At 44.6% G+C, this 20,245-nt stretch overlaps 1 protein-coding gene across 5 annotated transcripts in view; it reads left to right on the forward strand.

The window, feature by feature from the left end:
- The window catches only part of LOC110498325 (alpha-(1,6)-fucosyltransferase), a 118,145-nt gene that overhangs the window by 89,241 nt on the left and 8,659 nt on the right, over window positions 1–20,245 (forward strand). For all 5 annotated transcript variants that reach the window (XM_036954610.1, XM_036954612.1, XM_036954611.1 and 2 more), the window contains 4 exons: window positions 13,370–13,491; window positions 14,801–14,963; window positions 15,354–15,468; window positions 17,829–18,066. In XM_036954610.1, the coding sequence (XP_036810505.1) occupies window positions 13,370–13,491; window positions 14,801–14,963; window positions 15,354–15,468; window positions 17,829–18,066 (638 nt within the window). The remainder of the gene's footprint in view (window positions 1–13,369; window positions 13,492–14,800; window positions 14,964–15,353; window positions 15,469–17,828; window positions 18,067–20,245) is intronic.

Consider the following 20,245-nt stretch of genomic DNA (forward strand, 5'->3'; position numbering starts at 1 on the left):
GAGTTAGGTTAAGGGTTACGGTTAGGACTTAGGTTTAGAGTTTGGAGTTAGGTTAAGGGTTACGGTTAGGACTTAGGTTTAGAGTTTGGAGTTAGGTTAAGGGTTATGGTAAGGGTTAGAAGTTACGGTTAGGTTAAGGGTTACGGTTAGGATAAGGGTTACGGTTAGGTTAAGGGTTAGGTTTAGGGTTTGGCGTTAGGTTAAGGGTTTGGCGTTAGGGTTAGGTTAAGGGTTACGGTTAGGTTAAGGGTTAAGTTTAGGGTTTGGCGTTAGGGTTAGGTTAAGGATTTGGCATTAGGGTTAGGTTAAGGGTTGGGTTTGGGGGTTACAAGAAATCAGATTAAGAATGGGAATCAATTGTTTGGTCCCCACAAGGATAGTAAAGCAAACATATTTGTGTGTGTGCGTGCGTGCATTTTATATCTTTAAAGTGGGCGTTGGTTTGGTCTCTTCTAAGGGTTCATCTTTATTATATATTGACTCAATGGTCAATTTAAAACGGGTTAGCACCCTGAGCAGTTTCACCCTATCTACTTTAGCTGGGCTGTCAGTCATTCTGACAAGCTCCCTGTGGACACACACTTATGATGAGCTCAGATGGGTCCAGCAGACGTGTGTGCGTGCGCACGACAGCGATGGTGAGCGCTGGGTAGATTGACCCTTCGCTGGTTGATTGACAGGGTGATGGATGAGTGGGAGTGAGGGATGAAGGGACAGGATGGAGAGAGGGAGGGAGCTGGGTGCGGGGTAGTACACCCCCCCCCCCATCTATAAACTAAGTATTGTTGACAGTAGGACCTCTGAAGAGAGGAGGATGACAGCACCAGGACGAGACACAGGAGGAGACGTAGGGACCTGATAACCAATACAGTGGTGTGTGTGTTTACCAGCATGTGACCAAGCCTCAGTATGTGCGTATGTTTACTACACCAGCATGTGTGTTCAGTCAGACAGTGTCCGAGGATGGAGGGGAGTTGATTTTGTTACTGTGTGTGTGTATAGTCTGTGTGTCTGCCTGGTTCGTATGGTCTGTGGATGTTGCTGTAGGCCTATTTTCAGCTGAGCTGAGGTGTAGTCTTGTTTGTGCCCTAACTTCACCCTCTTCAATCAAACTAACTCAACAATACATTTTTCCAGAGTAGCGAGACAGGTGATTTTTTTTCTACCAAGACTCCTGTAAATAAAAGGGTCCTGTCTGGTCACTATGGTGCTATCTCGCTCCAGAGTAGCTGTCTGCCAGCCTGTCAGACTGCTTTTGTGTTGGTAGCGATTGGAGGGAGGGAGTAAATGGAGGAGAGACAGAAGAGAACGAGAGATGGAGAGGGCGGTCAGAGATGGCGAGAGAGAGGAGACATTTCTGTTGTGTGTGTGTGTGTGGCGATGGAGGGATGAGGTAAGGAATGGAGAGGAGAAAGATAAAGGGCGATGGAGGCAAAAGCAGAGGCTGGCCAAGAAGATCTCCTGCAGCTGATTAGACAGAGGTGTCGACACTGCTTCTTCCTCTGCAGCAGCAGCCAGCAGGCGTTATCCATGTAGCTCCCTGAAGTTCACCATCCGGTTTAGGAAGGCACAGAAGCATTTACAATACAATCACTCTGCAGTGTATAACAGCAGCCTGGGGAAATGGCTCTGATATAATCCTAACAGTGATTTAGTCAGACACACATGATGTAAATCACTGCTGGGACAGTTGCAGAATTGACTTCATCTCTCAGGCACTTTTTGTCCATCCGTCATCTGAATAGGGTTGGGAGTGTATTTTCTATTTCATGGCCATATCAAAGGCACAGATTTAAAGCCAGACAAGTTATCAACCATATTCCTCATAGCTATTGTGACAAAGTGTGCGTATTTAAACAATAAAGCACAAGAGACCGTGCCATGTGCTGAATACAGTCACAGGTAAATGGCGTTGTTCGGCTCGACGCCAAGCAAACAACAATTGTTGCTATGCTAGCTAAACTACAGCGAGCCTAATTATGTATTTTATGTTCCCCAGCAAGAAAACCAATTCATGTCGTTCAAACAGAGTCACTGACAACAACTCAAACGAAACAGGTGTGGTTTTAGGAAGGTTTCTGAAAGACACTCATGGGGGTGTCCGCTGAAAGTTGACTAGCAGCAACAACTGGAACCTAAAAGACACCCACCATGAGCGACCACGAAATTTGGCCAAGAAGAGGCAAACAAAAGAAGAAGAAAAACACACCAAACTTCAAGACAGGAGTCAAAACAAAAAAGTAGTGCAAAACAAAATCAGGGGACGATCAGATAAAGGATTGTTTTGTCTAGAAATCAAAAATAGGGGGCGTGTTAACCCTCCATATCTCTCAAGACAACTTGAGTACTGGGCCAGCCGCTCATAAATATCACCTGGGCCAGCACAGGTGAAACACCTTCCAACTAACGAGATGGACAAGCCAGCACAGGTGTAACACATGCTGACTAACGAGGTGACACCAATCGTTGCTAATCATAAATGTAAAACCCAAAAGCTGTAACACCGTCCCCCTTAAGACAAGTTTGCTCACCACCAACAGAAAACAACTTTAATTTCACTTAAATGCGTCCCTCCTTATGCGTCGCCTTCTCCAATATAAACATGGCATCAACTGGCTGGCAACAATTAAATAGAAAACAAAACAAACACTTTTTTTAAAATATATTTTTCATATATAAATAAAGTATGTTTTTAATACTCCCACCCCCCTGGAACGAGCTCAACCAAAATAATACTCATCTAAACACAAAACCGCCCACCCTTGAAAGACAATCAGCAACCACGTTGTCCTTACCACATCCGTAGTAACTTTCCTCTCGTGACTTTCCTCAGGGAAACGAGTTGCAGCTTACACATTGTTCAAGAGAAACTAGGTGACCACTCTTTTCTGGACACTGTTCGCTCTCTATGGTACAGGGGAGATCGCATTTCAAAGTTGACACGTCTTTTCCGAGGTCGGACAGGCAAACAGCTAGGCTTATATTAACCCGACCACTGTACCAAACTGAATGCTAGGCTAGAAACAAGGGGAAATACAGCAAAAGTGAACATGATATTCCTATGAAGGCGACGTGAGAATTCAGATGGACCTGTTAGCAGGCTTAGGTGTGCCTATCTAGGCCAATACAGCACGGCTTGGAACGCTGCTCGTCCAGTAAGCATCCAGAATCCAAACAGCCCGTTTTATAATGGACATTAAAGGTACTTTAGTGTCACCTGAAATGTCTTCTGTGTAAGACCTGGTCCTTTATTTCACTGGCCTGTTTCTGTTCTGTAAGGCGTAGAACTGACCGCGATGAAAGCGTTCAACTGTGATTTCTGCGTGTTTTAAGCTGAAGGGAATGGGACTGGGTTCATCCCCCCCGCTAATACAGACATTAAACTGTCTTCTAAGCATTAGTTGGTGTAGGCAAACTCTCACTCAGACACGCACACACACACACACACAAGCTCAAACATACACACTCACTCACTCCCACTCAGACCGACACACACATTTGCAATAATACAGATATTCGGACTTGCTTTAATGCACTTTGACAGACTCACTTAAACACCAAGTGAAACACGCAAGGCTTAATTCTGATTGCTGGCTACATTTAGACACACACACACACACACAGATCCAACCGATATGCCTCTCGAGTGGTGTTGCTGGCAGTGATGCAATGTTACTGTATGTCACACAGTCGATTCTCTCACACACAGCTCAACTCTCCTTTCTCTCACTTCCTCTCCCACAAGCTGACACTCTAGAGGCTACATGCCTTTGTCCCACTCGACCTACATATCCCACACATCCATTGTGTGTCTGAATGGCCCTATAATGGAGCGTATACACCAGCCGTTAACACAGAGGCCCAGAGCCGCATCTCTGCCTATATCCTTTACAGTTTCCATTCATCCACAGCCACTGTGACTGCAGGTGCTGGTCAACTATAGTGCGGTATGTAGGCAATAGGGTGCCATTTGGGATGCAGGCAGTGGCTCCCAGTCCCTATCTACTGGCCCAGTGTGTACAGTGTGTACATTGTGGCTCACACCATAGTGGGCTGATAACAAAGAAAGGAACTAGGCCACTGCAGCTACGTGTGGAATTACTTTTTGTTATTTTGTTTTTTCTTTGGTGTGTGTGTGTGTGTGTGTGTGTGTTTTGCACCCAGATACTCTGCACCCTCAGGGCTCTGTTCTGTCTTATTCCCATCGCTGGGTTGCAGCAAGAGACACTTTTCTCCCAGCATCAGGACGATTCTTATTTTTACACCGCTGTTGTTTTATCCTTCTCTTCTTCTCTGCGTTCGAGAGGTACGTGTCCTCGTTCTCTGTGCACCTCCCCTTAACCAGTGGAAGCCATAAAACATTTAAACCACCATTCTGAACTTTATACCAACCGTTTTAGAGTCCATACATATCCATAGGCATACAGGTATTTTTATCCTACACTATACAATAAGCAAGAAAAAGGTTAGCTATCTACGTTACATATATCTTCAACCTCTAACGTTAACGTTACTAGAATAACAAGTCGGACATGTCATTTTTTTAAATGAACTGTAAGGCAAGCTTACCACACGGAACAAAAATATAAACGCAAAATGCAACAATCTCAAAGATTTTACTGAGTTACAGTTCATGAAAGGAAATCAGTCCATTGAAATGAATGCATTAGGCCCCAATCTATGGATTTCACATGACTGGGAATACAGATATGCATCTGTTGATCACGGATAGATTAAAAGAAAGTAGGGGTATGGGTCAGAAAACCTGTCCGTATCTGGTGTGACCACCATTTGCCTCTTGCAGTGCGACACATCTCCTTCGCGTAGAGTTGATCAGGCTGTTGATTGTGGCCTGGGCAATGTTTTTCCACTCCTCTTCAATGGCTGTGCGAAGTTGCTGGATATTGGCGGGAACTGGAATGACGCTGGAGGTGGCTTATGGTAGAGATAGTCAGATTCAATTTCCAGGCAACAGCTCTGGTGGACATTAATGCAGTCAGCATGCCAATTGCACGTTCCCTCAAAACTTGAGACAGGTGGATGGATTATTTTTGAAAATGAGCAATGCTCACTAACAGGGATGTAACCAAATTTGTACACAAAATTTGAAATACATTTTGTGCGTATGAAACATTTTTAGGATATTTTATTTCAGCTCATGAAACATGGGACCAACACTTGTTGTGTTTATATTTTTGTTCGGTGTAAAATTATTTATTAATATATTTGCAGTAATGTTAAATGCTTTAGCTAGGCTCTTTATATCCACTGGTTTTCACATGATGACAGCCTGGTTTTCTGGTCATTAAAACATTTAACAACATGAATTGCAGTTCATATAAATGTCAAACACCCATGTAGAAAAATAAATGTATAGCTAGCTGGCAAATTAACTTTAGCTAGTCAGCTTGTTAAATTGCGATGTTCGTGAATGTATTTTATGACCCAAAGATATGCAAAATCGTTTGTCTCTACATGAACTAACACACATTTAGTGTACAAACATTATGAACACCGTCCTAATATTGAGTTGCACCCCCTTTTGCCCTCAGAACAGCCTCAATTCGTCTGGGCGTGGACTCTACAAGGTGTTGGAAGCACTCCACGTGGATGCTGGCCCAAGTTGGCTGGATGTCCTTTGGGTGGTGGACCATTCTTGATACACACGGGAAACTGTTGAGTGTGAAAAACCCAGCAGCGTTGTAGTTCTTGACACACTCAAAACAGTGTGCCTGGAACCTACTACCCTATCCCGTTCAAAGGCACTTCAATATTTTGTCTTGCCCATTCATCCGCTGAATGGCACACATACACAATCCATGTCTCAAAACGCCCATTCATCCGCTGAATGGCACACATACACAATGCATGTCTCAAAACTCTCAAGGCTTAAAAAATCCTTCTTTAACCTGTCTCCTCCCTTTTTCCTCCATCCTAGTATTTTTTTCAGCATTTATTAATTGAAGCAACTCTCCATGGTTGGGTTCGCAGAGCATCATGAGAGTTTTGGGAAACACTCGATAGAAAGTCTGCATCTTGATTTGCTTAGTCTGCATGGCCAGCAAGAGGGATGACAAGGCATTACGCCTCGCTCAAAGTTAATTTGGGATACCACTACGCCTCGATGGGGGTCACACAAAGCGGAGGGGGAGGAACACATTTCATGTTGTGCTTTAGTGAAGGTCTATACATTATTCTACTGGGGTGGAAAGTAACTACAGGTCGACCGATTAATCGGAATGGCCGATTAATTAGGGCCGATGTCAAGTTTTCAGAACAATCGGAAATTGGTATTTTTGGGTGCCGATTTTGCTGATTTTATTAATATATATACATATACATATACATATATATATATATATATATATATATATATATATATTTTATACCTTTATTTAACTAGGCAAGTCAGTTAAGAACACATTCGTATTTTCAATGACGGCCTAGGAACGGTGGGTTAACTGCCTTGTTCAGGGGCAGAATCACAGGTTTTCACCTTGTCAGCTTGGGGGAACAAATCTTGCAACCTTACAGTTAACTAGTCCAACGCTCTAACCACCTACCTCTCATTGCACTCCACGAGGAGCCTGCCTGTTACAAGAATGCAGTAGAAGTAAGTTGCTAGCTAGCATTAAACTTATCTTATAAAAAACAATCAATCAATCATAATCACTAGTTACTAGTTGGTTACTAGTTTATCTAGCGTGTCCTACGTTGCATATAATCGATGCAACGCTGGGGGATGATTTAACAAAAGCGCATTTGCGAAAAAAGCACAATCGTTGGACGACTGTACCTAACCATGAACATCAATACCTTTCTTAAAATCAATACACAGAAGTATATATTTTTAAACCTGCATATTTAGTTAAAAGAAATCCAGGTTAGCAGGCAATATTAACCAGGTGAAATTGTGTCACTTCTCTTGCGTTCATTGCACGCAGAGTCAGGGTATATGCAACAGTTTGGGCCGCCTGGCTCATTGCGAATTAATTTGCCAGAATCTTACGTAATTATGACATAACATTGAAGGTTGTGCAATGTAACAAGAATATTTAGACTTAGGGATGCCACCCGTTAGATAAAATATTGAACTGTTCCGTATTTCACTGAAATAATAAACGTTTTGTTTTCGAAATGATTGTTTCCGGATTCGACCATATTAATGACCAAAGGCTCGTATTTTTGTGTGTTGTGTTATAATTAAGTCTATGATTTGGTAGAGCAGTCTGACTGAGCGATGGTAGGCAGCAGCAGGCTCGTAAGCATTCATTCAAAGAGCACTTTAGTGTGTTTTGCCAGCAGCTCTTCGCAAGCACAGAGCTGTTTATGACTTCAAGCCTATCAGCCTAATGACTGGTGTAACCGATGTGAAATGGCTAGCTAGTTAGCGGGGTGCGCGCTAATAGCTTTTCAACCGTCACTCGCTCTGAGACTTGGAGTAGTTTTTCCCCTTGCTCTGCATGGGTAACGCTGCTTCGAGGGTGGCTGTTGTCGTTGTGTTCCTGGTTCCAGCCCAGGTAGGAGCGATGAGAGGGACGGAAGCTATACTGTTACACTGGCAATACTATAATACCTATAAGAACATACAATAGTCAAAGGTATATGAAATACAAATGGTATAGAGAGAAATAGTCCTATAAATACTAGATTAACAACAACATAAAACCTCATACCTTGGAATATTGAAGTCTCATGTTAAAAGGAACCACCAACTTTTATATGTTCTCATGTTCTGAGCAATGAACTCAAACGTTAGCTTTTTTACATGGCACATATTGCACTTTTACTTTCTTCTCCAACACTTTGTTTTTGCATTATTTAAACCAAATTGAACATGTTTCATTATTTATTTGAGGCTAAATTTATTTTTATGTATTATATTAAGTTAAAATAAGTGTTCATTCAGTATTGTTGTAATTGTCATTATTACAAATAAATAAATAAAAAATTGGGCGATTAATCGGTATCGGCTTTTTTTGATCCTCCAATAATCGTTATCGGCGTTGAAAAACCATAATCGGTCGACCTCTAATAATAACTGGAAGAGAGGCTGTGATGGAGGGGGGGGGGGGGGGGGGGGTACTGGGATTGAGGCCATGTATTCCTCTGTCCTTCCCATCTCAGCCTCTCTTCCAGCTAACTACCCACCCCAGTGGAAAAATGTCAGCATTCAGCTGTATAGACCTTCACTACAGCACAAAATGAAATGTACAAATAGAAGCTTTTTGTACTTGTAGACCCCAGACATTGATTCACTCAAGTGAGAGCTGTGAAACTGATGGGGTGTAGAGATGGCAGTGAGGGCTGTTGTCTCACTCTGTCATATAACGCACATCTTCTGGAACTGTGTGTGCATGCATAACATGGCGAGTGTTATGGGTGTGTGTGTGTGTGCATCGATAGTGCGTGTGCATGGGTGTGTTTGTGTGCTTAGATATATGTTGTAGGGTTTGACTGTGTGCCTGGCCTGCGTGAGAGTTCCTGCTGGCCTCATTTGTTGAGTGTGTGTTGTGTCATGTTACTCCTGTCCCTGTCCCAGTTCCCTGTACATTGATCCTGAGGACAGGGAGGAGAGGTGAGGAGGGTGTGTCGGTGTCCATCTGATCCACCCATCTGATCTCAGCCTGGCCGATGGCGCTACAGCTGCTTTGACAACAGATAGCCTTCTGGGTCCTGAGTATTACTTTAGTGGTCTATTAGATTCATGCAGGGAGGAGGACACAGCGGGCTCAGAGGGATCTCCAGTTTCACTCTGACACTATAGTAAAGGGATACCCAAGCTGAGAAGCCATTGTGTGTGTGTGGATGCTAATTTGTGTGGTTTTGAGAGTGTCAAAAAGAGGGCTTGTGTAAACTTTGCTGAATATAAATCCCCGTACTGCTTTGTTTTATACTTTAATGAGATGTTAGTAGTATTGTTGATAGTCACAGCTTCGGGTATGACAGTAGACCGTTATTTTCCCTTTTGATATACATGATCTAAACCCCAGCCACTCTCTCTCTCTCTCTCTCTCACTCACTCACTCACTCACTCACTCACTCACTCACTCACTCACTCACTCACTCACTCACTCACTCACTCAATTCAATTCGCTTTATTGGCATGAAGTAACAATGTACATATTGCCAAAGCTCATTTTGGATATTTACAATGTAAAAAATAAATACAAATGAGAATCAAAATTGTCAACGGGACAACAGTAACAACAATATCCAAGGGTCAAAATAACCATACATTCAATAATAACAATACGCATACAGTAGAGTACATGTGCAGGTTGATTGGTCTGTCAGACACTGTCCGTCAACTTATGGCAGGCAGCAATGTAGTGCGCTGCCAACCCACAGCTCTCTGCGTCCTCCCCCAACAGGACGGGTATTCTATCCTCATCAGAGAGGTCTTTGAAACCTTGAATAAGGGTTTCAAATTTGGGAAAATGACACTCTCCAATTGTTTTATATTTTTGACATTTTGTCAGGAAATACAGCTCCGTCTCAGGTTCTGCTCTCTCTCTCTCTCTCTCTATTCTCCTCGACTCTCCTGCTCTCCTCCTCGCCTCCCCTCTCTCTGACTCTTCTCCTCTCTGACTCTTCCTCCTCTCCTCTCCTCTCTGACTCTCAGCTCATTTCATCCTTGACCAGCCAAGAATTACATAACATTTTGACATTGCGGTTTCTTCCTCCTGTTTCAATCTCTGTACTGTGGCTGTGCATTCCTGATGACAACCATGCACTATGATGTGACCAACCAGACACACACACACACACACACACACACACACACACACACACACACACACACACACACACACAGGGAAACCCGCTGTTTACCATTACAGAACTCCACGCATCATTTCATGCTAGAGACAGAAACATATTTATTCTCAGCCAGGCTCCCTAGATAAGACTACTGCTTCTGCTGCCTGCTGCGTTCATGGAATACCAGTCACCACGGTTACTCTCACATCCTACTCAGTTCATATTTTGTCAGGCCGTACACTGTGTGAGGTAGCTACAGTATATCACAAAAGTGACTACACCCCTCACATTTTTGTAAATATTTGAGTATATATTTTCATGTGACAACACTGAAGAAATGACACTTTGCTACAATGTAAAGTAGTGAGTGTACGGCTTGTATAACAGTGTAAATTTGCTGTCCCCTCAAAATAACTCGACACACAGCCATTAATGTCTAAACCGTTGGCAACAAAAGTGAGTACACCCCTAAGTGAAAATGTCCATATTGGGCCAATTAGCCATTTTCCCTCCCCGGTGTCATGTGACTTGTTAGTGTTACAAGGTCTCAGGTGTGAATGGGGAGCAGGTGTGTTAAATTTGGTGTCATCGCTCTCACACTCCCTCATACTGACTGGTCACTGGAAGTTCAACATGGCACCTCATGGCAAAGAACTCTCTGAGGATCTGAAAAAAAAGAATTGTTGCTCTACATAAAGATGGCCTGGGCTATAAGAAGATTGCCAAGACCCTGAAACTGCAGCACGGTGGCCAAGACCATAGTGGCAGACTCCAGTGGCAACCTGTGAAGCTCTGGTGAACTCCATGCCCAAGAGGGTTAAGGCAGTGCTGGAAAATGATGGTGGCCACACAAAATATTGACACTTTGGGCCCAATTTGGACATTTTCACTTAGGGGTGTACTCACTTTTGTTGCCAGCGGTTTAGACATTAATGGCTGTGTGTTGAGTTATTTTGAGGGGACAGCAAGTTTACACTGTTATACAAGCTGTACACTCACTACTTTACATTGTAGCAAAGTGTCATTTCTTCAGTGTTGTCACATGAAAAGATATACTCAAATATTTACAAAAATGTGAGGGGTGTAGTCACTTTTTTTTGATATACTGTATATTCAATGTTGTCTCATCTTCTACATGGTACGTGTGGAGGCAGTTTCACAACACCTTTCTTCAACTGACCGCATCTACTTCTCACTCTTCTACTTGTTCTCGAGGAGTAGCTGCAAGGGGACTTTTACCCCATCTGGCCCTAGCTTCCTGCCCTGTCCCTTAAAATGTGCCCTCTCATAAGTTAGTCCTGCAGGGAGAGAGGGAAAGGGAGGGTGGATAGAGGGGGGGTGGAAGGGGAGGCCCAGCTCAGCTCAGAGATGGCTTTCAAGGATGTGGGTGTTTGTTGGTAATGGATTTTAGTCAATGGGGGGGGTTGAAGGTGCCTTTCTCTCTCTCTCTCCCGCTTCTCTCTCTCCCTCTCTCCCTTCGCCTTTCTCTCTCTCTCTCTCCCTCTCTCTCTGTGTGTGTGTGTGTGTATAGCACGTGGGGTGATGAATTACTACTGCCAGTGAATGATTTGCCCTGCAGTCACCGGTTGCTCTCATACCTTACCACTGATCATTATACACACACACCTCACCACTGATCATTATACACACACACCTCGCCATTGATCATTATAAACACATGCACGCACACACACACACACACACACACCCATGGTCGGCTGGCATACCTCACTACTGATCATTGCATTAAATTGGCACTGGGAGGTGGGAGGAAGCGCATCCAAATGCAAAGGCCCCTGGGAAATCAGCCTGCCAACAATCACCTTGACCTGGAAGGACAGGGACACACACACCTATAATGTATACACAAACACACAGACACACACACCTATAATGTATACACAAACACACAGACACACACACCTATAATGTGCACACAAACACACACACCTATAATGTACACACAAGCACACAGACACACACACCTATAATGTACACACAAACACACAGACACACACACCTATAATGTACACACAAACACACACACACACCTATAATGTACACACAAACACACAGACACACACACCTATAATGTACACACAAACACAGACACACACACCTATAATGTACACACAGACACACACACCTATAATGTATACACAAACACACACACCTATAATGTACACACAGACACACAGACCTATAATGTGCACACACACACACAGACACACACACCTATAATGTACACACAAACACAGACACACACACCTATAATGTACACACAGACACACACACACCTATAATGTACACACAAACACACAGACACACACACCTATAATGTACACACAAACACACAGACACACACACCTATAATGTACACACAAACACACACACCTATAATGTACACACAAGCACACAGACACACACACCTATAATGTACACACAAACACACAGACACACACACCTATAATGTACACACAAACACACAGACACACACACCTATAATGTACACACAAACACACACACCTATAATGTACACACAAACACACAGACACACAGACCTATAATGTGCACAGACACACACACCTATAATGTACACACAAACACAGACACACACACCTATAATGTACACACAAACACACAGACACACACACCTATAATGTACACACAAACACACAGACCTATAATGTACACACAAACACACAGACCTATAATGTACACACAAACACACAGACCTATAATGTACACACACACAGAATAACACACACCTATAATGTACACACAAACACACAGACACACACACCTATAATGTACACACAAACACACACACACACACCTATAATGTACACACAAACACACAGACACACACACCTATAATGTACACACAAACACACAGACCTATAATGTACACACAAACACACAGACACACACACCTATAATGTACACACAAACACACCGACCTATAATGTACACACAGACCTATAATGTACACACAGACCTATAATGTACACACAAACACACAGACACACACACCTATAATGTACACACAGACACACACACCTATAATGTACACACAGACACACACACACCTATAATGTACACACAAACACACAGACACACACACCTATAATGTATACACAGTGCCAGCCGGACACTTACAGTAAAAACAAAAATCATCCCTGCCCCAGGCGTTCTCACTGACCTCTCCACTGTATTGTTGGTTAACGGAGAACCAGGCTAACCACTGACACCCTGTCCTGTATGTTTACTCTTCTCCCTGCACCAGGCTGTATTCCAGAGTAGGGTTGAATATTTTCTCACTGTTTTACAAATGTTCCATCCTGAGAATAAATCACTTCAGTCCCAGGAACCCAGTATTTCCTGCCATTGGTAACCGGGTTCCTGCCATTCAACCCTATTCCAGACCACCTCAATTCCTCTCCCCTGTCTCTAGGTTACCAGGGCCAGGTTGTGAATGAAGCCAGACTGACCTCTAACCTCTCCTCTCCCCCTGTCTCTAGGTTACCAGGGCCAGCCAGTCTGACAGGGCCAGGTTGTGAATGAAGCCAGACTGACCTCTAACCTCTCCTCTCCCCCTGTACTGTAGGTTACCAGAGGGCCAGTCTGACGGGGGCCCGGTGGTGAGTGCAGGCAGACTGCGGATCCTGGAGGAACAATTGATCAGAGCTAAGGAACAGATCAACTCCTACCGCAGCCTGCCTGGAGATGGTATGACACTCACATTGCGCACGAACACACACACATACACATGAACTTGAGACGCACACACACACACTTTGGAAATTAGGACAGGAGGCAGTGAGGAGGAGTATTCCCAGGCAGGATTCCCTGTCCACTCCTCTTTCCTCGTATTTCAGCCGGAAATCTTCCGTCCTTGTCCTTCACAGTAACACGAGCCACACATGCAGCTCTTTTCTGGGTCAGCTGCTTTCATCGGCCTGCTACAAACCTTTGTGTCATTTGAAACATTATGAAAACATGATCAAAACACCCGCGGTCCGGATTGGACACCCCTGCTTTAATAGTCCAGTTTCGGCTACTATGCCTGTCTCTGTACTCTGGCCCTGTCCGTGTAGGAGAAGCATGCACTTAATGACCTCTGTGACACTTATTATGTCTGTGGCACTAGGCCTAGACACTGATCTAAGGACAGTTTGCACTTGACTAGGCCCACGGACCATTCACTATAAAAGTTCCTTTCTGTAAAACTGGAGGTGGGTATACAGACCCACAAGCCACTGCAGGCCCCTCATGATGATTTCTGTTTTTTCGGGGTCTCAACTTCATGTTGAGAGTTAGAATAGTAGAATACACAAGGTGCAATTTATACCTGTTGTTTTGGATCAGCAGTCACTCAATTGGCCCATGTCAGCAAAACATTTTTAGATTGTTGAGTTAGTCTAGCGGGCAGCTATCTAAACTTGTCGTGAACATTGTCAGGTAATCAAATAAAAAAATGCAAACATTTTGCCTCCACCCCATGGAAAAATGTGTAGAATTGCAGGAAATGAACTTTAAAACGTTAATATTTTCTCTTGGTTGTCACAAGGGGGGCCACTAAAATGTTTTTAGGGGGGGGGGGGGGTGGTACGCAGACACAGGAGCCACTGCGGCCCCTCATGATGAGTTCCGTTTATTGGTGGCCCCCACCCACATCAAAGTTGCACATCTCTGCTTTAGGGTGAGAGTAAGTTATCCTTGGATCTGTCTCTAAGGGCAATTTGTATTGTCCATTGAAATGGAAAGAAAATGTTTTGCTGTAGTCTGCAGGTTAGGGGTTAAGTGCCTTGCTCAAGGGATCAGCTGACTGTGTGTGATGTGATGTCCTGTGTTCTTAGCTGATCCCGGATCTGTGTCTAAGGTCAACCCCTATATGGCGCTAGAGAAAATCTCCGCTGACTATGTGTGTATGTTATCGTATATACGTGTTCTCCCAAAATGCATATGATTGAATGATAAATATGTGTGAAACAACCTTCCATTATCCTACCTTTTTCCCTTCCTGTCTTATTTCCAGGGCCAGGTAGGAACCAGGAAGAGCTGCGGAGGAAGATAGAGAACGGGGTGAAGGAGATCTGGTACTTTGTCCGCAGTGAGGTCAAGAAGCTGGGTCACATGGAGCAGGGGGACCTGCAGAAACACATCGACACACTGCTGCAGGAGCTGGGACACCAGCAGAGGTAACACACACACACACACACACACTTTGCTGCAGGAGCTGGGACACCAGCAGAGGTAACACACACACACACACACACACTTTGCTGCAGGAGCTGGGGCACCAGCAGAGGTAACATAAATGTACTTGCACACACACTGAAAAGTTGTAAAATGCCCAGAAAAGGAACCTCTTCTATCAGCATCCAATTTTGGAAAAGTGACTTAAGCTTAAGTTGTTGTCGATCGAAAAATGGAAAGTGTCTTCTCTTCTATCACACACAGACACACACGTTTACACCAGAACACATGTGGATAACATAATTCCCCATGGGAGCCTTTGCAACGCTACGACCCAGCTGTGACCTCTAACCCCGTGTTAACGTGGGCACGCCTGTGTGTGTTGACCCCAGGTCCATCATGACTGACCTGCACTACCTGAGCCAGGCTGACGGAGCAGGAGACTGGAGAGAGAAGGAGGCCAAGGACCTGTCTGACCTGGTACAGAACAGGATCACATACCTCCAGGTACCGTAATGTCCACCACACAGCTCAACACCTAAGTACACGTATGGACACCCCACGGGAGATTAGGATGGGCTTTTACCACACACCAGGGACTGGTTACAACCCACATAGGCATATTCCACACGTCACTTAATCGTCTACATTGACTTTAGCTGATCATTTAAACAAATCCAAATCTGTTCAGCTTTTAATTAGGGCAAATTTCTGTCCCGGTAATGCTGGTCTGTACTGTGTGTGTGTGTGGGCTGAGCAGGTCTGTATGGAGAGGCAGGTAGACCCCCCCCCCTCTGCCAGTGTACTGTATAACAGGATTAAGACGGCTAAGGATGTGATTGTCTTCCGTCTCCGCTGTGAGTTGGGCAGAGGCAGCGCGATGCTTCTCTCCCTCCTCTTGACACGCATGTAATGGTGTCAGGCCTCACGACAAAGTGTCATTCAACAGGGAAACCATAGAGAACCTTCAAAAGTTCCCTGCTGTATGTCTCGTAAAGAGGCTGCGCTAACTAGGTTATGCAACTTTGTTCTGTTTGTGGGAGTGACAGGAACCCAAACCTGTGTCCGTTTACTAATATATTACAGAAAATGGGCATTCGTGCGTGTAAGTGTGCGGGTGCATATGAAAAAATATTGTCACATACTGTATTGAACACGAGGAGACACAGAGAACTGGTTTCAAGCGCAGGGCGCAGCAGGTGTTTATTGTAGAGGACCACAGGAGGAGGCAGGTAGCTGGGTCCAGGGGCAGGCACAAGGTCATACACAGGGGGTCCAAAAAGGCAACAGTACAGGCAGGGAAAAGGCCAGTAACATAGTCCGGGAGATCAGGCAATAGGTTGATAACAGGAAATCCAATAGGCTAAAGTACAGGCAGGGAATAGGCAAAAGGCTTCGGTAGTAAGGCAGGCAAAAACTATCATACACTGGAGGATTAAATTACAGGACCACCAGCGCTCCGAATAGAAGTGTGTCACAAAACAAACAATACCTCACAATTGTGCAAAGAACTGAACTAAATAGGGTGTAATAAACAGGTGATCAGAATTCAGGTGATTGGGATCTGGGGAGTGAGCTGCGTTCAGGGGATCGATGTGTTTGAGAGTGTGAGCTGGAAGCAGACGTTACACGTACACCTGATAGGTGCGGTGAAATGTGTTGTTTTTACAGGGTCAGCCATAGTAGCACGACTCCCCCTAGAACAAAATAGGGTTAAGTGCCTTGCTCAAGGGTACATTGACAGATCTTTCACCTTGTCGGCTCGGGTATTCCGAACCAGCAACCTTTCGGTTACTGGCCCAACGTGTGTGTGTGTGTGTGTGTGTGTGTAGGCTAGGTAATAATAAGGAATGGTGAGAGCAGGGTAGAGGTTGTTAATTAGTCATATTGAGTCCCTGTGTGCTATTAACGTTAGCTAGCTAGTGATTAACTTGATGAAGTGTGTGTGTGTGTGTGTGTGTGTGTGTGTGTGTGTGTGTGTGTGTGTGTGTGTGTGTGTGTGTGTGTGTGTGTGTGTGTGTGTGTGTGTGTGTGTGTGTGTGTGTGTGTGTGTGTGTGCGCGCGCTAGTCTGATAACATAGTGGCTGTGTGATGGAGGAGCATTAGTATTGCCTGTCTCTCTGGCCCTGCCTCAGCTTTTCATCACCAGTCACACAGTCAATGGAGGGAGACGAACCCTTTGCTGCTTATACGTTCTATACACACACACACACACACACACACACTAATATAATTACAGTCGCACACATTCACATGCATATACACACACTACACTCTCTCACTCTCTATCTCTCTCTCCATGCTCGCCAGTCCCCACCATACATCTCCCATCATCTGCCATTGACTGACGGTTGACCTTCCCACAATCTACCCCCCTCGAGTCTCACACACACACACACACAAACACACACACAAGCTCCTACAGTCTCAGAGCTGCAGTCATAGATCTTTGTTAACATGTTCTCGACCTGATTATCAGGATCAGGATAGGAGTTAACAAAGGGAATGGTCACGGTAATGGATGTTGCCTTCAGACCCTCCCTGACTCCACTCCAGCAGAGCATACAGACACCGTGTTTTGAAGTATGAAGTAGAACGCCAGTCAAAGCCTTCTGGGCCCACTAGGGCGTGTCTGTCTTTCTGTCCGTCTGTCTCTGTATTCCTAGTACAGAAAGGATAGCATGTCTGTATTTTGATAAGGTGAAGAGAAAGTAAGCAGAAGACCCTGCACACTGAAATACACTTTTGGCTCTCAAATGCGTGACAATGCCTCGACTCTCTGGTCTTCACCATAACATTTACTAACCAGGCACCTCAGGCCTCCCTGTGTTGTAACAACCCCACCTCCTGTCCCTTCTCCCCTCCAGAACCCCCAGGACTGCTCCAAGGCCAGGAAGCTGGTGTGTAACATCAACAAGGGCTGTGGCTACGGCTGCCAGCTGCACCACGTGGTCTACTGCTTCATGATCGCCTACGGCACCCAGCGTACCCTCATCCTGGAGTCCCAGAACTGGCGCTACGCCACGGGAGGCTGGGAGACCGTCTTCCTCCCGGTCAGTCAGACGTGCACCGAGCGCACCGGGGTCACCACCGGACACTGGTCAGGTGTGTTGACCATGACGTGATCTCTGACCTCTCTGATAATGGGGTCGTGTCCATGACAACAGGCCAGACGCAGACGGAACACGTTCTGCCCTCTGTCCTCTGTCGGGGTTCTGTCCATAGCTACAGACCTCACGCAGTGTGCAGGATACCATGAAAACAGAATTACGTTATACATCTATGCATGGTACATGGAGAATGATGATGAGTATTGTGGAGCTTTGAGTCTGCCCGACACTATTTTACTCTCTTTCTTCTTCTCACATCAGAAGGGGCTACTACAGGTCTGGGAATGAGATGAAAAACAAAATACGATGAAAAACAGCCTGGTGGGGGGGTGGGGGGGGGGAGGAGACTTCCAACTGTAGAGATTTTTTTTTTGTTTTACACAAAGCATGCAAGTGTAGTGCCTGAGAAAGAGAATGGCAAACAAACATGAAAGAACTGACCTCAAAAACAGCAAAATTGTACCCTTTTCTCTTTGTTCAGAGGGCTTGTCTCCCTGTCCCAGTGTTACTGCTGAAGTAGGTCCTCCAGTTGAGAGGACAGAGGAGAGGAGACAGACGCTAGAAGAACAAAGTGTTGGAAGGTAGGAAAGAGAGAGAGAGACTGAAGGAGAGAACAGCGAAGGGAAGATTGAAGAGAATGGGAGGAAGGAGCGGAGAGAAAGGAGAAGAAAGAGGAAAAAGAGAGACTGGGGGAATAAAATGATCTGGAGAGAAGATGAAAGGCAGGAGGAAACGAGTGATTGACTGGAGGTGAGAGATGGAGCGAAGAAAGGGGAACATGGAATAGCATTATATACTGAAGGAAACAGGTGTGCCATTTGGAAATCAACCATAGGGACTCTAGCCTTGCACCTTGTGACTGGGCTGTGTAGAACAGAACAGTAAGTGGGTGACCGTCATCGACCTAGTTTGGTTTTTTATTGATATCGTTAAAGCATTATGTAGTTTACGACATTGGTAAATGATTGGTTGTCTGAGACATTGATGTGCCCTTGTCAGGTCTGAGGCAGAGGGGAACAGAAAGGACAGAGGCAGACATCACTACCGTGGTGGATGGATTATAACCCTATCCCACACTCAAACACACTCGCAGCAAGAATTACAGCAAACACAAACACACCCTCTAAACCCCCCCTTAATTTCTTCAAGATGTAATTTAGATTTGAGGTCTTTCCTAATTAGCCTGAAAAGGGAGAGAGGGTTGAGAGAAAGAGATCATTTATTAGTGCAGCCAGAGAGAAACCCTCTAGTCTCACCACTGAAATCTGACAGCAGGGTTATATAAGCCAGGCCAGGCAATTTCCTAAATACTTATTTCAGTGAGAAGAGAGAGAAAAAAAAAATTGCCTTTTAATATTTAATGCAGCGCAAGATTTAAATTCTGGACACTGGTGTGCAGATGCAGTCTGTTTGTTTCTCTCTAGCTGTATTCTTAGCTTGATGATTATTTGTATTTATTTGATATATTGAAAAATGGTGATTAGAGCTTTGACTGTCTTTACTGGTTTTGTTTGGTGAAATATTCCAGTTCATTCAAATCTACATTTCTTATTTTCATTGTGTGCTTTTTATTTTATTTTTTAATAAAGAGAGAGAGAGAGAATTCAAGGATCTCTCTACCCCTTCTTCACTCTCCCTTCCTCTCTCTTCCTTTCCTTTCCTCCGTGGGAATGTCCCATTCGTTCATATCTTATTTTGATAAATGTTCATTAAAACTGTCCTTGAGGCACGTGACACTAATTGTTACTCTCTATCAGAGAATCAACAGCACTCCAAAACATCTGAGAGGAAGGGTCAAGGAGTGCAATAGCACTTTAACTAACCACTCACAGGCCACAAAATACCTTTGTCTTGTGTCTTAATAATAAGAACTATAAGACAGGGTGTCCTGGGGGGATACAGGCAGAACCAGCGAGAGAGAGAGAGAGGGAAGAGGAACTCTTCTCCCTGGGTTCTGCTGTTCAGACAGCTCCTCATGTACACCATGATGCTTAGTGCATCTTCACTGCTACATGCATCAAACCCCTCTGCTGGAGGCTGGAGATCTGATCATTTATATCTCTCTCTGTCTGTATGTCAAAAGCACTCTATTGTTACCTCCTATCTCTCCCTCTCCGGCTCTCTCTCTCGGTCTCTTGCCTTCTCCCTCTCCGGCTCTCTCGGTCTCTTGCCTT

The sequence above is a fragment of the Oncorhynchus mykiss genome, chromosome 19 (assembly GCF_013265735.2).
Source record: "Oncorhynchus mykiss isolate Arlee chromosome 19, USDA_OmykA_1.1, whole genome shotgun sequence".
Taxonomy (NCBI): Eukaryota; Metazoa; Chordata; class Actinopteri; order Salmoniformes; family Salmonidae; genus Oncorhynchus; species Oncorhynchus mykiss.